General features: G+C 38.5%; 1 protein-coding gene across 3 annotated transcripts in view; it reads right to left on the bottom strand.

Annotated features, from left to right (window-relative positions):
* Positions 1 to 6,584: 6,584 nt before the first annotated feature.
* The window catches only part of COL12A1 (collagen type XII alpha 1 chain), a 124,852-nt gene continuing 108,481 nt past the window's right edge, over positions 6,585 to 22,955 (bottom strand). For 2 of the 3 annotated variants that reach the window (XM_064288074.1, XM_064288069.1), the window contains 9 exons: positions 22,856 to 22,909; positions 18,906 to 18,959; positions 17,472 to 17,543; positions 13,953 to 13,988; positions 13,779 to 13,845; positions 12,238 to 12,426; positions 11,217 to 11,285; positions 9,857 to 10,027; positions 6,585 to 7,643 (listed from right to left, as the gene is read on the bottom strand). In XM_064288074.1, the coding sequence (XP_064144144.1) occupies positions 7,468 to 7,643; positions 9,857 to 10,027; positions 11,217 to 11,285; positions 12,238 to 12,426; positions 13,779 to 13,845; positions 13,953 to 13,988; positions 17,472 to 17,543; positions 18,906 to 18,959; positions 22,856 to 22,909 (888 nt within the window). In that variant the 3' untranslated portion in view covers positions 6,585 to 7,467. Of the gene's footprint in view, positions 7,644 to 8,247; positions 8,833 to 9,856; positions 10,028 to 11,216; positions 11,286 to 12,237; positions 12,427 to 13,778; positions 13,846 to 13,952; positions 13,989 to 17,471; positions 17,544 to 18,905; positions 18,960 to 22,855; positions 22,910 to 22,955 lie in introns of those variants that run through there. The other variant, XM_064288078.1, reaches the window with a different exon arrangement.

The following is a 22,955-nucleotide window of genomic DNA, read 5'->3' on the forward strand; positions in this document are numbered from 1 at the left end:
GACTTGCTGACCTAACCTACATGATTATGTATGTGAAGGGGAAAAATGAATGAGAGGTAATAATGCAAAGAGAGGGGAATTTGAGGGGCAGCCTGTTATCTATCACTTGGCTTGATAAGTATGCTTGAGTCTCCTATGGTCAAATGGACATCTAGAAGGTAACTAGACTTAAGCCATGTCCTAAGAGATTTCAGGTGATAGAAAAGGACCTAAGCAGAAAGTAGCTTTGAAGTACCCCATGGGGCAAAATCTGAGTGAGGGTTGGAAGAGATCATTTAGGAGGTAATTTTAATAATGGACAGGGGCCTGCAGGTCCCCTTGAAAAGCATACATAGGTGCCCCGTGAAAGCAGCACCATTTGGGCACCTGTTGCAGAGTAAGCCATCCAACAGAGTTAATCAGAGAAAATCCTAACCTTCTTTTTGTCTAGTTCTGTTCCCCACCTGAACCCTGGAGAAGCTGCGTTGGGAATGGGAAGGGAGTAGAAACCAACATACAATCTCTACAGTACAAGTCCCTAAAGTCTAAGATCTGGCCTTTAGGTCAGAAGGAAAATGAATCCTAAATTGGATTTGAGATTAAAGTTTTCAACCGGATTAAATTGGACTGAACATGACTACTTATCCCTGAAATGATCTGAAAGCAATGGGATCTGTCTGAGGTGCGCTAAGGGGTAGATAAAGAAGATTCAACATAACATAACTGAGGGCAGTGAGTAGAAAAAAAATAAATCTAATTTGGTACACCCTTGAAATTCAAGTTGTTCAATAAACTGGATATGTTGGCAACATATAGAATCTAAGCTGGATAAAGAAGAAACTGAAGACGAGAGCCTGATGGATGAACAAAACATAGAAGGTTCATTGTATTAAGTGTCATGATGAAGCTGATGAACCATTGCAGTATAGAGTACTTGAGCAAGTGAGCTTAAATCCAAGAAGAGTGGGTGTCCGATTTCAAAGCAGTGACTGCATGTAATGATTACATGTTCAGGTTAAGACCACAGAGAAGCTGAATGGATGAGGTTGAGTAAAAGAAAAGGTCTTTGGAGATAAAGAGGTCAAATACTTGAGAGGATGTTAGATTTGTCATCCACATGGATACTGAAGTCACCCAGGAACGTGGCAGACACTGGGGTGTAGAAGAGCACTGACTGCCATGTGAAAAGCCTCCACTGACTGGGTGGGGTGACCCCAAGGTAAATAGACACTAGTGATAAGGTGTTGACTGGAATCAGCAAGGCATGAGCCTCCAATGATAAAGGCTTTTTATAGGGAAAGGAGGGATTATTGGTCTGGAAAGAGTTCTGAGGTGTGAGGATGACATGTACCCATCCACCAACTCTGGGAGGCTTATCCAGTCTCCACACTGTCTTCAGGATCAAGTGAGGAGGTGTTGGAATTGTTCACTGAGGAGCCTGAGGATTTGGGGGAGTTTGTTAATAATGGAAAGGGAATTTCAGATAGTCTATTGGAAGGGTTGGTGAGAAAGGAAGAACCGGGAATTGGCAAAGAGAGTCAAGATTTGCAGAAAAATCTATATACCTTGCTGACCCTTATCGAATCACACGTTACGACTGTTGGGGAGATACATGGCATCGTCAGATTTGCATTTTAGATAAATCATTCTGGTCGTTGTGTAGAAGACTAATTGGTGGGAGTGGATATCAAGGCTACAGGAAGAGAGACCATTTAAAAGACTGTTATAATAGTCATGATGAGAAATTCCAAGGGACTGAAATTGAGTAGTAACAGCAGGGTGATTAAGACGTATTTAGGCACTCAATCATCAAGACTTGATTGATTGGATATGAGGAATGAAAGAAGGGAGAGTTTAAAATGACTCTCACAATTCTAATCTTAGTAAATTGGGGATTGGTGGGCACAATGGAGGAAAAGCAGATTTATGGGGAAATGATATGCTCAGACTTGGACATCGTGTTGAAAACTAAAGCCTCGAGTTGACCCCTCTGTAATCATTCCCATTCTTGCACAGTAATTGGGTAGCTGATCTGCTGAGAATGGCCACTCAGAATAAAGGTGACATTCCTCACTTCTTGGACCATAAGTTTAGCTGGGGCATAGAAACCACAAAAATCAGAGCAGTAAACCTAATTCCTTCTTTCTTTCGTGTGTGTGTGTGTGTGTGTGTATGAGAGAGAGAGAGAGTGTGTGTGTGCATGCACACACTTTAGGTGAAAGTTTACAGAGCAAATTAGTCTCTCATTCAACAATTCATACATGAATTATTTGTCGACATTAGTTACAATCCCCACAATGTGTCAACAGTCTCCCCTTCCCCACCCCAGGTTCCCCATTTCCATTCATCCATTTTTCCTGTCCCTTCCTGCCTTCTCATCTTTGTTTTTGGGCAGGTGTTGCCCATTTGGTCTCATATACATGATTGAACTAAGAAGCACATTTCTAACCTGTGTTATTTGTTTTATAGGCCTGTCTAATCTTTGGCTAAAGGGTGAACTTTGGGGCTGGCTTCAGTTCTGTGTTACAAGGGTGTCTGGGGGCCATAGTCTCAGGGTTTCCTCCTGTCTTTGTCAGAACAGTAAGTCTGGTCTTTTGTGTGTGTGTGTGAATTTGAATTTTGTTACACAATTTTCTCCCAGTCTATCCATGACCCACTATTTTGATCCCTGTCAAAGCTACCAGAGGTAGTAGACAGGCACCATCTAGTTGTTCCGGGCTCAGGCTGGTGGAGGCTGTGGTACTTATGGTCCATTAATCCTTTGAACTACTATTTCCTTTGTGTCTTTGGTTTTCTTCATTCTCCTTTGCTTGGGATGGGATGGGACCAATAGATATACCTTAGGTGATGCTACTCACCAAAGTTGGATGTGGAACATTTTCTTCATGTACTATCCTATGCCAGTTGACCTAGATAACCCTGCAACCATGGTCTCCAGTCCTCTGCCCCACTAACTCAGCCCCTCAGGGTGTTTGGATGTGTCTATGAAGCTTCTACGACTTTGCCTTGGTCAAGTTGCATTGCCTTCCCCAGTGTTGTGTACTGTCTTTCCTTTCAGCAAAGTTGACACTTATCTACTACCTAGTTAGTGATTTCTGTTGCCCAGCCCTCCCCTCTCTCGTAACCATCAAAGATTGTTTCTTTCTGTGTGTAACCCTTTTCTTGAGCTTTTATAAGAGTGATCTCATACAGTATTTGTCCTTTTGTGATTGACTTATTTCACTCAGCCCAATGCAATCCAGATTCATGCATGTTGTGAGATATTTCAAGGAGTCATCATTGCTGTTTATTGTTGCACAGTATTTCATTGTGTGTCTGTACCAAAGTGTGTTTATCTATTCCTTTGTTGTTTTTATCTTTTTTGCTATTTCAAATAATGCTGAAATGAACATGGATGTGCATATGTCTATTTGCGTGATGGCTCTTGTTTCTCCAGGATATATTCCTAGGAGCAGGATTGCTGGATCATACGGTATCTCTAACTTTTTAAGGAGGCACCAAATCATTTTCTGTAGTGGTTGTACCATTTTACATTCTCACTAATAGTGTGTAAGAGTTCCAATCTACCCGCAAACTCTTCAATGATTGTTATTTTCTGTTTTGTTTTTAATTATTAGTGCCAGTAATGTTGGGTGAGATGGTTTCTCAATGTAGTTTTGATTTGCATTTCTCTAATGGCTAGTGATTGAGAGCATTTCCTCATGTAGTCTGTTAGCCACCTGAATGTCTTCTTTGGTGAAGTGTCTGTTCATATCCTTTGCCCATTTTTTAATCAGATTATTTGTCTTTTTGTTGTTGAGGTGTTGCAGTATCATAGATTTTAGAGATTAAATCCTTGTTGGATATGTCATAGCCAAAAATTTTTTCCCAGTCCATAGAGTCTCTTTTTACTCTGTTGGTTAAGTCTTTTGATGAGCATTAAGTATTTAATTTTTAGGAGTGCCCAGTTACCTAGTTTATCTTCTGGTGTTTGTGCATCATTAGTTATGGTTTATATCCTATTTCTGCCATATTTAGGGCCTCTATTGTCATTCACTGGGTTTATTGTCATTCCTATTTTTCATTCACTATTTTCGTGGTTTTAGGTCTTTGAATCATTTTGAATTAGTTTTTGTGTATGGTGTGAGATATGGGTCCTGTTCTTTTTTTTTTTTTTTTTGCAGCTGGACATCCAGTTTGTTTGAAGAGACTGTCTTTTCCCCATTTAGTGGAACTTGGGCCAGCCTTATTTCTTAAACATAAGAAATCAAGAAATTTCTATTTGTTTAGGCCACTGTTACTTTGTGGCTTTCTGCTACTCATAGCTGAACCTAATCCTAACAAATACCAGACCTGTTAACTTTGAGGTATCTGTGGAACTTCAAGGGGGGATATACAGTTGGATATATGATCTGAAACTAGGCAAGAGGTCAGGGATGGAGACAGGGTCTGGAAGTGATCAGCAAATAGGTTATTCCCTGAAAGAAACTCTGTGTGATTTTCTCCAGTAGCCTTCAGCAGCTGGATATAAGAGTAAACAAGTTAATAAATGTTTGCCTAGATAAGACATTGGCATCTAAATTTACTTTTCTAAACACCAGCGTAAAGCAATTCCGGGATCAATATTACTTTGCATTTAAAAGATTGCCTTTGAAGATAAAAAATATATCACTGCTAGTCTTTGTATAATTGATAACTCTTTATAAGGCACTTAGACCACAAAAGTACAGTATACTCAAAACCCCTTTTATTATGGAAAAATTATGAATAAAATCTAATGAGGAAGCATCTTATATGTATGTCAAATATAGCGCAACGGATATAATGGATAATAAGTATTTAGGAACGATTACATTGATCTTATTCACACAAAAAATAAAATGCAACTTTGAGCAACTGCACAGAGAGCACAATTCTTCACAGACCGAAAAGTGAACACTCACAAATTTCAGAAAATATATGTGCAACCTCCTGTTAAACTTGTTAAATGGGAAATCTCATTGTATAAAATATTCTATAAAAACTACTCGGAAATTACACTGCAGGTAAAAGCTATTTTTAATTTTGAAACCTCTGTGACTCTAGACCTTGTTAGAAGCTACAACCTCTTCCCACTGTTATTTCCAATAAAAATAAGAGCCCTAGCTTCAAATACATGCTATACATAGTGAATTTCTTCTAATGCTTCCAAGTGCAAAGAGCTAGAAAAGGTGTTTCGTGTTGTTCTGTTTTACCCCCAAAAAACAACACCTGCGTGTTCAATTTTGTGGGATTTTATCATGAGTTATTAAATCCAGACTGTGTCTGGCCTATTCTCCCCATAGTTTAGTCAGTGTGCATTCAGTCAGGAATTACAAAGACAATCTTAACACAGGATTCAGCAAACATAATTAAGAAGGAAATGTCCTATGAAAATAACAACACTTAGCTAGTTATTAATTTTGTGTTTATCCCTTGGTTAGGAATGCCTTGGCCCCTAGTCACCCCTCCTAGCACAGACTGGAATGTAGTAAGAGAGTCGGGCCATTGCCAACATTAAGAATCAAATCAGCATCTAGCCAGTGAGGGAAGGTGGAATTCCTTTGTATCTCAAATCCATATGGCCCTGGGCACCCAGCCGGCCCAGGGACAGGAGAAACTGATCCCATCTTCAGACTCCCAATAAAGAGGTTCTTCATCAATCGGCATCAGAAACCCAAAAGAAGCAGAAATTTATCAAAATAAGCTCTTTAAACTCTGGGGTTGAACGTTCCTACCCAGAGGGTAAATGCTCCCAAGAAGTGGAGTTCTGGGGAAGGGAAACAGGAGTCAGAAGAAAGCATCTTGTGATAAAACTGGGTTAAGAGCCACTAGACCTAGAGTCTTAGTCTGGATCTGACATTAATTAGCTGAATGTGGTTCCTCGTATGTAAAACAAAAGAGTTGGACTGGGATAATCTCAATGGTCTCTTCAAGTTTTACAAGTGTACATGTTGGGAATTAAAAGTGAGTTGTATGAGTTTAGCAATCTGCATGAAGCCTTCACAAATTAATACATTCATTTGTCATCTATTCCTTTTGCCCTTGGTCTCCAGGAAATATTTAACACAAATATTTTGCTCTGTGGAACATTTTCTATCAATATTCCTCTCTTGAGTTGATGTTGGTTCTTTCAAACCAACTTTATGTTTTCTTAGATATTGGGAAAGGTTTTATTGCATTTATAAGTGCAAAAGGAAGATTTCATCAAATGTAAAAATTTGCTTAAAAGAATTTTCCTTTTTACAATTAAACATGCTGTTAGGTAAAGTATGGTATAGGAAAGTGATTAAATGCCTAAGAAATCACGTGGGTTGTTAGAGATTGGTTGGGTGTTTGGGGTCTCCTAGGATACTCAGTTGTTTTCCACCAACCCACACATCCTCTACATTCCTAATAGAGCCTTTGGATTCTGCTGTGCTTTTTAAGGCTCTCACCACTCTCTTTCTGTGACTTCACCATATCATTAAAAATCTAAAGTTATTTAGCATAATTTAATAGTATTAGTAAAGGTTTGTAACCGTATCCAAGGATGTGAACTTGTTTGTTGTAACAACCACCTGAACAGTCCAAAAAGCCCTCCAAAGGAAAAAAAAAAAAACACCATGTCAAATTTTCAGTAGTTTTATTGAAAAATGCCTCTTTTGTTTCAGAAATAAATAATATAAGGCAGTGAAATTCACAATCTGCAGTTAAAATATAAAAGCAGCAATTCTATGTTCATAGTCTTGCAAATGTTTTCCAACTGCTTTTGATAACTAAGAAACATTATGTTCTGGAGGAAAAAAAAAGTTCATACTAAATATACAACACAAACATGCAATTCCATCTCTGCAGAATTACCTGCAACTTGGCATAAAGGTTAATGTGTCTAAAACAAGGAGGTTTAAGGCAATATGAAACTGTACCCAGTCGATACAATAATTTCAGCTACATGGCTTAAGGTTTGTGGTTGTTAAAGGAGATGTATAAGAGCATCCTATGCCCTAATGTGTATGTAACAGAAGATAGAAGAGGAAGATAAATAATTGCAATCTAGTTGACTTTTCCCTTTCTTTTGCATTTAGGAAGGGAATTACTTGAATCACTGTGTAACTGAATTGCAAATAAGTACTGGAAAAGATAAACCACCCTCCTGAAATATGCAGTAGCTCTGGCTTCCAGGGCCTACTGCTTAACCAAAGAGTTTCACTGAGACTGCCCTCTGTGCTAACTGAAGACACGAGGCATGTTCTCTCCTCAAAGCTTCTGTGAACAAAGTTTTCTGCAAGCATTTCAAGGGTAAAGGCAAAGATGTCTACAAATGCGTGCTGCAAGCTAGGCTTCCTGCAGAAACAACGTTTTCTACAGTCAGAAAAGGTGCTCTTGGATGAAACAACGCCGGAAAAACATCACAGAAAAGACGTAACGCTGCTCTCTCTGATCTATAAGCGAGAATCCCGACACCTCCCTCCCAGCCTCGCTGCGCCGCGCGCGCGCGTGGTGCTGGGTTCACTGCCCCGGGCCGCGGGGCTGGGCGCGCCGCCAGCGCGCGTGGGGAGGGCGCTCCTCTGCAGGCACGTCGGCGCCGTAGTCCTCGTACTCGTCGGTAGTCCGCTCCGGCTCCACTGGCACGACGAAGGGCTCGCGCTCAGGCAGGTAGGCCCCGCCCTCGGGCACGTAGGGCTCTGTCCGATTCAACATTACAGTTATGGCGTGACTTGAAGGCACACACACAGCAAAATCTAAATCATCACCCGAGGTGATGGCACTCCAGTCTTAATCTCATATTATAAATAGATAAATTACAATGTTCTCATTACTTCCATTTGTAGAGAGAATTTGATGATGATCAAATAACGAAATGGCATTTTGTTTTAAACCTTCAAAGATCCAGTAGTTCATAGAATCATTGCACAAATACCTGGGAAGGGCCAGAGACTGGGCCAAAGAACCGTAAACGCGGTACCTAGGCAGGATTTTTGCAAATCCCAAGTAATTGTTCATGACTTCAAACTCCTCAATGCAAAGAACAACTTGGAAAGATGAGGAGGTGAGGGGAGATTTTATTGGCTCCTAGGAACTGAACTCTGGAGGTGAAAAGCAACTGTCACCAGGTAATATACAGTACATGACATTTTCTATGGCTGACCCTCACAGACTGAATTACAGCTGGTGGGTGAGGAACACCAGTGACTACAGCAAAACAGGAAACGTTTTAAAAAACGTGGTTATAAGACTTTGGTTTGAAAATTTCAATTACAAAACCCAAATGAGAGTACATGTACAAAAAAAAAAAAAAAAAAGACACATGCCCTCAATCAGACAAATCGCTAACAGGCAAGAGATGAGGAGATTCCATTCTGTGTTATTCCGGCATAGAGCAAGCAGCAGGCTTGGATGCAGAAGCTTATTGTAGAATTGTTAAGTGATTTTAGTGGACAGGATCACATACAAATCATTTACAAGCCACAATTAGTTTATTATTTACATAAGACATTTCTCTTTAACCAGGTTAATTGTTCTTCCCAAAATGGCATGATCTCCGCTGGTTAGTAGTTTTATTATATGCCTCTTTCACAACTGAGGCATCCTATGGCTGTGTTTGAACTTTTATTTTTTAATATAATTTTCTACATTATTACTGAAATGTATCAGGCTTATAAACTGACATCACTGCTTTTATCTCATTCGAGTTAGTATAGAGTCTCCACCCTCCTTTATGATGTCAACCCGGTTCATTAACCATATCTGTGGTGAGATTTCCATACAGACTCATTTCCTAATAAGCACGTGCGCAAACATCTCAGAAACAGGATTTTCATGTATTCAAACTGTAAGCAGCACTGGCGACTTAGAAAATTTGTTAGCCGGAACCTGAAACAGGTCAAAGATGATAGTTTTTAAAAGTTGAATTATTATGCAAAATATATATATATGTATACATCCATCTACATATGTAATGGTTAAAATATATTTATATATCCATATATTTCTAGTTATTCGCACATAGCATAAGGCAGAGATAAAGTAAATTTATTTTATAAAGAATTATAATTTTGTAAATGGGTTGTATGAGAAATATACAGTATGATCCAATGTTACTTTTGGTCATATCCAAGTGTGTACATAAATATATAGATATATAGATATTTAGATATTCAACTATTCATGCAGTATTTGCTAGTAGCAAACCATATCAAACAGCAGTATCATTTTTAAAACTTGCAAGATGCTTAAGGGTGCACTAATGGAAAGGTCATCATTGACCACGGCATGACTTTCTTATTTTCATTTAGGTGTATTTCCCGTGTCCGTGTATCCCACAAAATCAGGCATAAGAGCCTTCTGACCTCTATGTTGTCAAACTCTAGATATCCACTACCCACCCTTTTAAAAAAAAAAAACTAAGTCCCAGAATTTTAACTGTTAATTCAATGGACAGTGTGGGACAGTGAATTCTTTTTGTTTTCCACCCATCTTACCAAATAGTTTACCTACAAATTAGATTCCCAAAATACATTTTTGATATATATTTTCTAAGCATTCTATAATTGGATTCAACAAATTCCTGTTCGTAAACTTCAGGTTAGGAGGAAAAAAGACTGAACTGGTAGTATTCTTTGTACTCTCAAGATAAATAAGAAGAGGTTTGTGATGTGATTTGGTAAATGCAGAACTATGGGAAAGAGGAGAAAATAATTATTTAAATCCTAACAGTGAAATAATGTTTTATACTTTGGGAGAGAACACCATTATTACATAATGAAAACACACAACTGAAAGAGTTGATATCTTCAGTAATCCTTAAGCCAACTCTCCTTCAATCCTAGGGAACTTTGTTTCTATAAAGTTTCTTTAATTCAGGTGAATTTGGGTTTCTACAATGGCAGCAACATACCTGGATAGCCTTGCCCATTGTACGGGATGCTGGCACACTGGGATGAATCACAGTATCCAGGAGGACCTGGGGGGCCCCGGATACCTAAGTTTCCAGGACGACCAGGGGGGCCAGGTGGACCTCTTGAACCTGTAGACCCTGGTGGACCTGTTCTAGATTCTCCTTGTGGACCTAGTGTGGGATTAAAACAAATACATTTCCCTTCTTATTAAATACGTCTCCTGGAGCAGCCAACAATATTTTAACTGGCACTTCCACTGCCTCAAGACTAGACTATTCACAGTTTATGGTCCCCCCACCCCCAGTGCCGTCGAGTTGATTCCGACTTATAGCGACCCTATAGGACAGAGTAGAACTGCCCCATAGAGTTTCCAAGGAGCACCTGGCAGATTCGAACTGCCAACCCTTTGGTTAGCAGCCGTAGCACTTAACCACTATGCCACCAGGGTTTCCAGTTTATGGTAAGAAAATATTTATTTAAGAAATCACCAATATGAACCACAAGTGTGATGGAGCCTTCTTACCAATGACTCATCAAGTATTAATTCCAGCAATCCAATTATTCTAATGATTTTATTCAAAGAAAACTGACTTAGCAAGAATTAAGACAAATAAAAACCATCAATGAATTTTCCGGTTTACACCTACTCTTAAGGAGATACAAGTACCTCAAGGAAATGGCTATATTATGCATCTGTACTAGAGTGCAATGAACACACTAGAGTGCCTACTCCATCGCTCCAGACTATGTGAAGCAATGGTATTTCTGGATCAAGTGAACTATGGTTAACATAAATGTCCAGATTTAACCACTGGGGCTGATCTTGGTTGCACGTACCTGGTAGACCTTATAATGGAAAAAAATATGTATTTTCAATCTAGTAAACAAAATGCAGAAAAAAACTGGACACCTGTTATTTCTTGCCAAAACATCAGTATCTTTCAGTGGAATCTTGCAATGTATCAGGTCTTTTAGCAAGGATGTATTTTCTCAGTCTAATGGCTCCATACTGGAGAATATTAGAAGAAAGGAAATGTAACTATTCTTAAAGGCTATGAAGCCAAACAAAATAAATAGGATTTTCCTAAAATAGAGAATGGGAACCAACCATCTCCATCAGTAAAACTCATACCTCATATATGAAAATTTTAATCAGTGCTTCATAGGACACATTCAAACATTTTTTGAACAAAGGGAACATAAAATGAAGATGTTATGCAAGTTGGACTTCTCTCTAAAACATATACAGTGATGACATAAATGCTCAAATCTAACAGAACAAAGTTGTCAATCTCTTAGAGACTGTGTGCTTCCTCAGTATTTATACTGTTTCCTTGTTTGATGTACTAGCAAACCTACCTGGGGGGCCAGGTGACCCTCGGGGACCTGGAGACCCAATACCCCTTTCACCTTTCTCTCCTGGCAAACCTAAGGAGGGACGAAAAGAACATAAGAGAAAAATTATCTAGAAACATGTAGTTTTTATCTTAACTGATAATACTTGATTCAAATAATTCATTTCCTTAGTAAATCAGAACATAATTTTTCACAGAAGTTCACTCTTTAAGCCAAATTCCTTCTAGACATTTGTGTGTAATTCCAGATTCATGGCCGAGAAACAACTTGGGCCACAAGTCAGGGAAACAAAAGTTATTTGAAGGAAACAAACATGTCTTAATGTATTTTTTAAAAATTAGTAATTAAGAACAGAAATCTTGAATAAGCAATTACAACTCACGGAAAAACATCTTACATGTATCTTATCTTCAGTAGCCCTATTAGTATAGCATCCAAACCATCAGATTATAGAAATATATTGTTTTTTTTGTAGAATGTCGACTACCAGCCACTTTGACAAAAGTGGTACCCAGAGTCTCAAAACATCTTGAATCAGATAATCCTATTTTTCTTTTCCTTCAATTACACTTATTACCATGAAATTAAAATCAAACAAACATACAAGAACAATGACAGGCCCTGAATAAAGGAACCAAAAGAATTTGGACCTAAAACTATAGGGCTGCTTAAGTACACTCGGTTGCTGCTCCGCTCTTGCCATAATCAAAGCAATTAATACATTTGTAGTGCCTGATTTAGTTTCTCAAGGTAGTTTTTCCCGTTAACAAAAATATCAGAAAATAGCATTCTCTTTACTGAGATCACCTGACAAAAGTGTCCTGTTTTCTGTGACATGGAACTCTATGGCTTGCAGGTTGCCTCAAGAGGGAGACATTTCACTGACAGAAGAGACAACTCTTTGGGGGCTGTCCTAACAAGACTACTTAAAGCAGTTTGCCAACTTCAGTCTTTCCAACCTGACCCAGCTCCTATACTTGCAAACTCCTACCTTTTTGCCCATGCGACAGCCAGAAACACCTACCTCTTTCACCAGGAGGTCCCTGCATCCCTGGTGAGCCGGGGAAACCTGGCTGCCCCCCAGGTCCTGGTTCTCCTCTGGCTCCTGCATTGCCAGGGGGACCTGGAGGACCTGGTGGGCCTGGCTGGTTGCGATTGGAGTGGTAATCATTTGGAATCTGATTCAGCATCTGATTGAATCTATTCATCTGACCTACAAATAGAAATAAGGCTTTTAAGTAAGAAACCCAGTAAGGGAGGATTGGGAGGGTAAAACTGTTTTCCCTTAGTGTTTTAAGAGAAACCTCTTTCTCCAGAAAACATACTATTTAGAATCCTAAACGTAAAAATAAGCACTCCAGTCTCCTAGTACAAAATGATCCCCGATAAACAACTGTTCCTACAAAATGCTAACCAGTAAGCATTAGAGTGAACACAAAAGAGTCGTAGAAGTTTAAGACATCTCTGATATAAAACCTCGAGGTTTGCCAGTTGGTGTCACACAAAAGAGAGTCTTTTTAAATTCAGAAATTATACCATTTTTGTGTGTACCTAAGACAATGATAATCAAACTTTAGTGTAAATTGGAATCACCTGTGGGATACATTAAAAAATACCGATTACTGGGACTCAACTCCAAGGACAGTGATTCACTAGGGTTTTGGGAATGTCCCAGGAAACTTCATTTTTAATAAGCACCATAGGGCTGCTATGAGTCGGAATCGACTCAATGGCAGTGGGATTTTGGGTTTATAGGTGACTCTAATATGGGTGTTCCACACGACCATACTTTGAGAAATGCTGATTAAGACTTATGAAAGAAGGAGCCTTTGTTTTAAGTTCCATACTCAGTCTGCAAGCACTGAGTTTTATTATTTAATCGGCCTCAAGGAATAGGAAGAAAACTAAAACCAAACCAAACCTGTTGCCATCAAGTCTATCTCAACTCATGGCGACCCATTGTGTACAGAGTAGAACTGTGCTCCGTAGGGTTTTTAATGGCTGTGTAATTTCAGAAGTAGATTGTGAGCCCTTTTTCTGAGGCGCCTTTGGGTAGATGTGAAACGCCATCCTTTCAGTTAGTAGCTGTGCACTTAACCATTATGCTACCCAGGGACTCTAATAGGAAGAAAGAGTATGTGAAAAATGGGGAGGCAAGAAAAGGGCCCAAAGAAAAATGGGTCTTCTGTCATCAAATTAATCTTGGTAGGCCTCCTTCCTGAAGATCATAGGCTAATATAAAGATTATAATTCAAAGGATCCAGTTTCTTAATACTCAAGAAGTCTTCTATGTCTAGATATACCCCTGTGAAGCTTTTTAAAAACTCTATAGTGGAAACTGAAAAGCCATTTTAAATAAGGTTTTATATCAGACTGAATACAAAGATAACAACTATTACCTTATGACTGTCTTTAAGCTTTATTTAATTAGATATAAAACTGAAAATGTATGAGTTTATCAAAAATGAAAGAGAAACATATCTTAGAAATTTTATGACTCAAACTATGCATTTCTCTGAAATTAATTTTAAAAATTCATAGGTTAAAAAGAAAAGAGATTTTTACCACTTATCAATTGTTCACAGACTTGTCTTGCAACTGCTCGCATCATGTTCTGGGAAGCAATGTCTCCCTTGTTAATTAAATCAGTGAGAAGCATTAGTATATTATTTTTATGGTTTCAGACTTCAATGTTTAACACACAAAATAAATGTAACTCAGATTTTAAGAAGTACATACCCTATCTCCTTTCTCTCCTTTTAATCCAGATGGACCCTGAAATAAAGGAATTTCATACATTAGAAATTGCTGACAAACATGGTCTAAAACAATATGTGAATGAATGTGACCATGAAGGAGAATACGGTCTGCTTTCTAATGAATTAGCAAATATGACATACCACATTTATATCCATGTTATTCACATTTTGCTTTTCTATAAAGAGATTTCTAGTCAAACTCTGTGTGTGTGTGTCTTTGTCTCTGTCTTTGTATGTTTCTGCATCTCTCTATTTGTCTATCTATCTAAACATACACACACATATTCTCCAAAACAGTGCTGAGATGTGAATTTTATGGTCACAAACTTAAAAGTTATGTACCATGAACACTTTTTATGATATCATTCACAATATCGTCTTGGAACTGAAATATGAGGATTGCCCTGGTACCATTACACTTTCCTTGTGGCTGACTAGCTCACCTGGCTGTTTGGAATGTAGAATGTTCATGAAGTTAATCTTGGTTCATGTCTATTAAGGACCAGTGACTTTTGCAACTCCCTAGTTAAATATATCTCTCCAACTTCATCTAATGATTCTTTGTACCTTGTGTATAAAAGGGATTGGGCATCTCCCTTATTAAATAACTCAAACCAAATGGTCCCACATCCAAACCCAGCCACAGAGTATTTGTCCCTGGTCTGTCATAAGCCTTGCGCTGGCCATAAGAGGATCTTGGGAAGAGTTGTCTTTATGGTGGAGGAAGGTTCTGTCTTTTATTAATATATTTCCAGGTAGCCAGCTGCTATCAGGGAAGGAATATCCAAACCACTGGCAAATCTGATGTTCAGATAATATCCCAAATCAGATCGCCATCTGCATAGAGACCATTGTAGTCCAAGCCAAGACTTCTACCTGACTACTCCAATATCTTCCTAACTGGTCCTCCTACTTCTGTTTTACACTTTCATAGTTTATTCTCCACACAGAAGCCAGAGTGATATTTTTTTTTTGAAGGAAAGATAGATCCTGTCATTCCATTGCTTACGAATCTCCAATTCCAGTCACATTTAGAATAAAATCATAATTCTTTAAAATGGGCTAGACAGTCCATGTAATCAGCCCTGCACACCAATCTCACCATGCCTCTTACCCCTCTCCCCTTCACTCCCTCCACTTCAAGTATAGGGCCTCCTTGCTGTCAGTTTCACACGCCAAATTTCAGTCCTCACTCAGGCTTTTGCTCATGTTGTTCCCCCAATCTGGAACCCTCTTTCAATAAATCTTCAAACACCTTGCTCCCTCACTTCAGGCACCCGGCCTACTGTCTCTAAAATAACCACCTTCCCACCACAACAATCGCTCTCTAACTCTTTACCCTTTTTCATTTTTATTCATATCACTTATTATCACCAGAATCTATGTTATTTATTTACTTGCTTTCTGTCTGTGTCCCCCACTAGAATCTCCATAAGGACAAGGACTTTGTCTTGTTTACTGCTGTGTCTTCAGACCCTAGAACTCTGTACATGTGTGTTCAGTAAATGAATAAAATTATTCCACAAGCTGTACCTGAAAACATCTACCATATAACATCAGGTATTTTAAGTTAGAAAGAAGATACCAATTGGCTATAATAGCTAATATCATATAATAGCTAATGTTTACTGGGTCTCTTCTCTGCTAAGGCCCATCCACTATTTTGGGGTTAGAAATTAAGATTAGGTAAGATTAAGGAAGGCAAAATAAAATAGAGGAGTCTCTGGGTGGTGCAACGATTAATGCGCTTGGTTGATAACTGAAAAGTTGGAAGCTCAAGTCTACCCAGAAGCTCCCTGGAAGAAAGGCATAATGGTCTACTCCTGAAAAATCAGCCACTGAAAACCCAGTGGAACACAATTCTACTCTGACGTATTGAGTCAGAATCAACTCGATGGCAACTGGTTAAGACAAAATAGAGAAGAAAAGGAAGTGAAATTTTTCCCCTTAGAAAGACGAGGAAGACTAAGAAAAAAGAAGATAAGGTCCAAATAAATATATACCAAATTATAAACACATACCAAAAAAAAAAAAAAAACTTGGAGTTTGGATACTAGATACTTGTGGAAACACTATTTCTGAGTTTGGAGCTTTCTGCAAATTACAAGGATTTTTTTTTTTTTTTTACATTCTCTGCTACTTGGTGTTTTGTTTTGTTTTTAATTTATTGCCACTCTGAGATTGTTCTAATATGTATGACTTGTAGTAATTACCTTTATTGCCAGTATTTAGACATTTCAAGTAAAGGCAGCAGAAGTTCCTTGCAGGGTTCTGACTACAGCCATCAATTATATCAGTAATTGTCTTAAATAAGACTCTACTGAGGCCATAGTAGAATGAAATACAGTTCTGAATGGGTAGAAAAGTTCCATGTGCTTTCAAATGCTCTTGTGAAGTTTCTGCCATTCATAATTCACTGAGAAAGAAAGAATAAAGCCCTGTGCTAGTGCACACACAGATTGTATAGTATATTAAGAGTCATTCCATCTTACACTACTCACTGGATTTTATGAAAACATAAAAGACAGACTATGTCACATAAAGATTCTACCCTCAGTTTGCCTGACAATAAAATTTTTGTTTAAATTTGGGTTTAAGTAACGTGGGCTATATTTAAGGAAAGTTCTGTGCATTAAACAGCCCTAATAAATTTGTGGTATTGCTAACAGTTGGATTTAATTATCTTTAAGATACATTTTTATATTTCAGAATGTTATTTAGACCAAAAAAAAAAAAATACTTACAAATAAATCCACACTTCATGCATACAAATAAGTACAAAACAAAACAAACCCATTGCCATGGAGTCAGTTCTGAAAAGCTTATAAAAAAGAATATGAAGCCTGACTGTTGGTGCAAATGCACCATTTTGGGAGACTCAATTTTGGAAGTACTAACTGGAAAATACAATATTTGCTTAATACCTCCTCAGCTACTATTTTAAATGAAACATGTAAGTTAAACTGCATATAAATTGGGTCATGGCAGTATATAAAAGTAAAATAACTAAAGTAGATAAATTATTTTAATTCTGAGACTAATGTTTCTGGCATCCTCAGTGAAACAGAAGAGAGCAAATGGCAGTGGCGGGATGATGCTATCAAAGGGTTAACATATGCAAAGGAAGAATGAAGGCACCATGTACCATCACCCTGTATTTTTCTGTCTTAAGCAACATACCACTTTGAAATAAAAAGAATCATTCCGCTGACCCAGCTCTCAGTGTTTATACAGTACAGAAATATGTGTCTTGGCTCATAATCCCATTCTCCTTTTAAAGAAACCCAATGGCCACAGTTTTCTTCCCAGAATATTAAAACAATTCAGAGAGAAAAACTTTACAACTGGTACCAAATTAAATCCATATAGATTTAGCATAGTTTCAACAAATGCTTCAAACACACGACAGCAGAGATAACATAAATATGCCAAAGCCTTGCAGTTCTCATTATTTATATCCACAGTGAAATGACTCTAGACATGCAAGCCATCCTCTTACTGGTCTGCCATGGTCTCCAGGTTTTCCTGGTTTCCCACTTGCTCCTGTGACTCCTGGAGAGCCTGGGCTTCCCTGCAACACGCCCAAGAAAGGAAATGTTATGACAAAGGAGAAATCCCATCTAAAGTAAACTAACAAAGTGTAGCCATTTTTAAAAGCTTCTAAAAGAAACAGCACGTGATTGCACATTAAGAAACTAGATTTAAAGATAACGTGAAAAAAATGTTGAAAATTCTATATGTACCGCATAGTTTATAAGATATAATTTGAAGGCAATTGAGAAAAGATACATACACATAAACGGTTTCACCGTTCACAGACTATGATCCCAGTAAGTTGATTATAAAGTGAATTTGCAAAAATCAGGTCCCACTTTTTATATTATTTCTATTACCAAGCCAAGAAATCTATCCAGAGACAGATTTGAAAACTTTGGCTGGGGAAGAAATTAAGAAGGTGGCTGGTTTTGTGCTAGGATAGGCATCGTGGTGACGGTCTTCCCTTGTTTGCCGGAAATCAAACTCTCGACCTGGCAATTCACTCTGTCCCTGGGCACGTTCTCTACACTTCCAATATTCTGTACCACATCAGCATCCCTCACCCCATCAAAACCATTAAGAATTTTTCCTCGTTGCTTTTTACCACAGCTCCAAGTACATTTTAGCCATATTTCCAGGAGAATATTTATAACATGGCCAACACATCATGTTCTAAAGCCTAAATTTCCTTAAAATAAAGTTGTCAGATTTTATAAAGTTATTAATCCCCTACTTCATTCATTACACAGATTTTTAAGCTCTGTAATAAATACTTAAAAGTATGCAAAGCATTTAAAAAAGAACTCTTACCTGAGGACATATGTATTAAATATAAATAATAAAATTATTTTAATAAATGGTCTTGAGCCTTCATACCCTGACATAGAGCCATGGAGAGCATCTGACACCTCAAGAAACTTAATGACCATCTATCTCATCTGGATGCAGGTATACATATGCAGGTTTCAAAATCATTGGTTTCAGTAAAACTTATTTCTTCAGAATAACTGATGGTTGCTCAGTAACAAACGTCCTTCAAATCCAAAAATCATAGGCCACAGATTGTTGACTTTCTAAAGCAGGAAGGAACCACTGAGTTCATGAAACCCAACCTACTGTGAGGATGAAGAAACTGAAGCACTAACCGCTACTGGCCACGTTAGTTAGAGATATCTATTTTGAAGTATAGTTGGATTAAAGAGAAAGACTCCATATTTTAATACATCTGTTTTTTCCTAACACATTCACTGAGCTTTGATTTGAGGGGAGAGAGAGGGAAGCTCCCTCCATTGATGTGTCCATAGCTTGGGTGGAATGGGCCTCAAAGGCAAGGTTACCTGGCTATATAGCAAAACTGGGGGCAAGAGGCCAAAAATGCAATCCACTCAGTTCTTACCGGTGGCCCAGGCGGGCCCCTGGGTCCCATTGCACCATCTTTTCCAGTGAAGCCCTATTGGAAAAACAGAATTAATCAGAGATTGGTGAAATAATGAGCAAGTGAAAAGAAAAGATGCTAATCAGACTGCTAAGGGTGAAGAGAAAAATTTAGCACAATTTGCTGTGCGTTGGGTCACCTTTTCAGTATGAAGACAAATACACAAAAGCATGCTCTCCAATTTAACTTATGCCTTTTACTGAATAATTAATTTCTATAGTCAATCGTTTATATAGCTAAAAATAAAAACATTTGAGAGTTCAAACTAATCTACTTCTCCAAAGAAGACAATACTTTTCTGAAGATACTGGTTTTCACTTTTGTAAGAGTCAGTGTCACCAAGCTCACCCAGGAAAGGTGGGATGGAAGTGGGATCAAAATAATGTTGCCAAGAAAAGCACATGGTATCATGACAGATGAAGAAGAGGCTAACCACCAGCTTAGATAAGCCCCTTCCCAATGTCCTAAGCAACTGCTAGGTAGGGCAGGACTATTTTTGTCTCTAAAACCCAAAACCCAGTTGTCGCCCAGTCAATTCTGACTGATGGTGACCCCATGTGGCAGAGTAGAATTGAGTTCCGTAGGGTTTTTCTTGGCTGTAATCTTTACAGAAGCAGATTACCAGGTTTTTCTTCCTCAGCACCTCTGGATGGGTCCCAACCACCAACCTTCCAGTTAGTAGCTGAGTGTTTAACTATTTGCACCACCCAAAGACTCTTATTTATGTCTCTACTGGTAAATTCCTTCCAAAATGAAAAAAGAGGCAAAGCTACCTTAATGGCCCTCTGCTCAAAAGAAAGGAAATCCTTGATCCTTATAAGAAACAGTTAATTTTTTATTGGCCCAGCTCTCCTGGCGTCACATGGAATGCCAGGACTCCCTCAGTGCTGGGTTGACTGGGAAGCAGAGATCAGCCCCAGGAGCAGAGCACTTCTCCATGTGGTCTTGCTCTTTGGCTCTTGCATCCTGCTCTTTTTCTTTTTTTCTTTCCGTACTCTGCCAAATGACCTGTGTCTGGAATAAGTCATCCTGCTACTCAACAGCACATCTCTGAAATCCAGCCGAGGATTTCTGACTCAGGGTATTTTTTATGGTTGTTGCATTCCTCTGTCAAAGGAGATTTTTGTCTCATTTTCTGCAGAGAATAAGAGTGATAATTTTATCCATATTCTTGAATTTTAGCAAAAATCAGGATCACTGAGATCACTGCCTATATTAGACACCCATGCTTCTCATTAACCCACTGATTTTGCAATGGAAGAAGCTTATTTCTTTAAAATTGTCTTAGAAAATATTACAGAAAAAAAAAATCAGGAACTTATAGGGATAAAGATTTCAGGCTGTTTTCTGAAAGATCTAGGCCTGCTAAACAAAAAAAAAAAAAAACAGACCCCAAGGTCATCTAATGTAACACTGAAATTGCTTCTGCGAGCTACGTAAACAACAAAATGCTGTAGTCGTATTGCTTAGACAGCTTGAATGGCATTTCTTCCATCCAAATTTCTCCAACTGCTATATAGGACGTGCTTTAAAACTTTTTAACGTAAGTATCCTATTTCTGGATCATCACCCTGGAGCCACCCTAAAAACTTCCTATCATTTTCCTTTAGAAGAAACATCTAAGTTGGGATGAGGAGAATTTTATTCTGATGTCCTCCAAAGGGCTACCCAACGGAGTTATCTGCAAAACTTTGTGCTGTAATTTTATTTCATTCTTCACGTTCAAAGCTACAGTAGTGATTGCTGCTTCCACCCACATGAGGGTGACTGAGAAGACCTGTGGTCATTTTCACACTAAGTACCTAATTTTTTTTTTTTACCTAAATATGTGGCTCTTTTGTTACTTTCTAACAGTCTGCAAAGCTGTGCCTAGTTGTTTTTTGAAAATCGCTTCTGCAGAAGAAAATCCATGCTTCCTCTTCCCACCAACTCCATCGTGGTAACCAGTCTTCCTTCCTCACCATGATCCTTGGGCTTACTCTTCTGTGCCTTCTTCTCTTCCATAGAGTTCAAGTTTTTTTTTCCCCAGCTTAAATCCTTGTACCCAAAGCCTCTCTAACTTTCCAAAATTGTTTATGTTCTATCATCTTTGCAAACTATTTTCAGCATTAGTGGTATGTAAACTAAGTGTGCTGGGCCAGGAAGGAAAAGTTAAGAAGGGAAGAGGGGAATGCTTTCCTGAAAAGTTTCCTTGCGCCTATCCCAGGAGACCTGTGTGACCTCACTGCAAATTTAGGTTCACAGATTAGAATCTGAGAGTGGAAAACACAGCCCCTCCCACTTTCTCATTTTTTAGAGAAGCAGCAGCAGTGAGGATGGCTGCCTGCCCATCATTTCAGAAAGAGTATGTTGATGGGAAGTACACTCATAACCAGCAGGGTCTGCAAAGCCCCACTGGATGGATGCAATAGGCACAAGACTTCAGTAGTAGCAGCAGCAAGGGAGTCAGCTCTTCACTTCTTGATTGCCATGTTTTCGGTTTTCTTTGAAAAAACTGACTTGCCACCCTTGCAATATCACTGTTGACCTTTGTTGTGAAATAAGAGTTCAAAAAAACTAAAGTCTAAAGTACCAGTCTCAAAGAATCATACATACATATATATATATAATTGTTGTTGTTAGGTGTCATCAAGTCAGTTCTGACTTATAGCAACCCCATGCACAACAGAACAAAACACTGCCCAGTCCTGCACCATTCTCACAATCATTGCTATGTTTGAGCCCATTGAGCCCTGTCCGCCATGTGTGACCCTGCTGGTATTTGAAATACCCGTGGCATAGCTTTCAGCGTCATGGCAACATGCAAGCTACTACAGTATGACAAACTGACAGACGAGTGGTGGATATATATATATAAACTCTGACACACATGGGGGTCACCATGAGTTGGAATCAACTTGACAGCAACTAACAACTACATATATATAATCACTACCTCCATGTTTCAGACTCCCAGAGAATATGGCTTTCTCTTTGAACTCTCTCTCTCAAACTCAAAAGTAGTCAGGGAAGCAAATAAAATTCACTGGCATACATCCACCATTTTGTAGTATCTGGGAAAATCTTTCTTCTATCTGAATGGCCCACCTCTTCTGCTTAGTGGTAACTAAGGTTAACACATCAGTGTGTTTAGTGGTAGCTGTTACATCTCTAGGATCCTGCTGCTTAACGTATGTTTTATCTTGATTGTTCAGTCACGATACAGACTATTCTCAGACAGTTGTCCAAACCATAAGATACTGAGAAGTCATTAGTTCCTTCGTAACTCTAAAATCTCTGAGTTCTCATTAGTGCATTCATGGTTTCCTTCTGAACCAGATGCTTCCATGACGTTGATGAACAAGGCACAGAGGCCACATTCACTGACTTTTTCACTTACTTATCCCAGGAAATATTGGGTCTTCTGCACTGTTTTCATCCTAAGTCAAGAGTAAATCTGAAAGCTCCCACAAGTGATCAAAGTAGGGCCTAGAAGTGGTTTCTGAGTTTTAAAGGTATAGGAAGGATGTCCTCACTTCATAGCAAAACCATGGAACTCAAGATTCTCTCAGTTACATAACAGCTGACTCATAACAAAGATTTTAATTTTAGGACTGAAAACATTTTGGTAGGATTTTTCAATATTTCTAATCAGCTAAATTCCTTTTCTGGCCTTCTTCTTCTAAATTTAAGAAATTAAAAAAATATACAAAAATTAAAATTTGAGAACTCCCATAAAGCCCCGCCATTTTGTTTTGTAGATCTTGAAATCAGTCTAATGTTGGATGGTTCACTGATATTAGCTTTTCAGTCTTCTGCAAGACATGCAAACTTTGCATTCCAACACAGAAATTGAATTGTGGTGGATTTTTAATTAGTAGTCAACAACATGATATTTCTAACACCATTACAGCCTGCCCAAGAAAACTCACTCTGTCTCCTGGAGGTCCCATTGGTCCTGGTGGGCCAGGTAAGCCTGGGGTTCCCTATACAAAAGTAAACAAACACGTGAAACACTGAAAGTTCTCCCAA

The sequence above is a fragment of the Loxodonta africana genome, chromosome 1 (genome assembly GCF_030014295.1).
Source record: "Loxodonta africana isolate mLoxAfr1 chromosome 1, mLoxAfr1.hap2, whole genome shotgun sequence".
NCBI classification, from domain to species: Eukaryota; Metazoa; Chordata; class Mammalia; order Proboscidea; family Elephantidae; genus Loxodonta; species Loxodonta africana.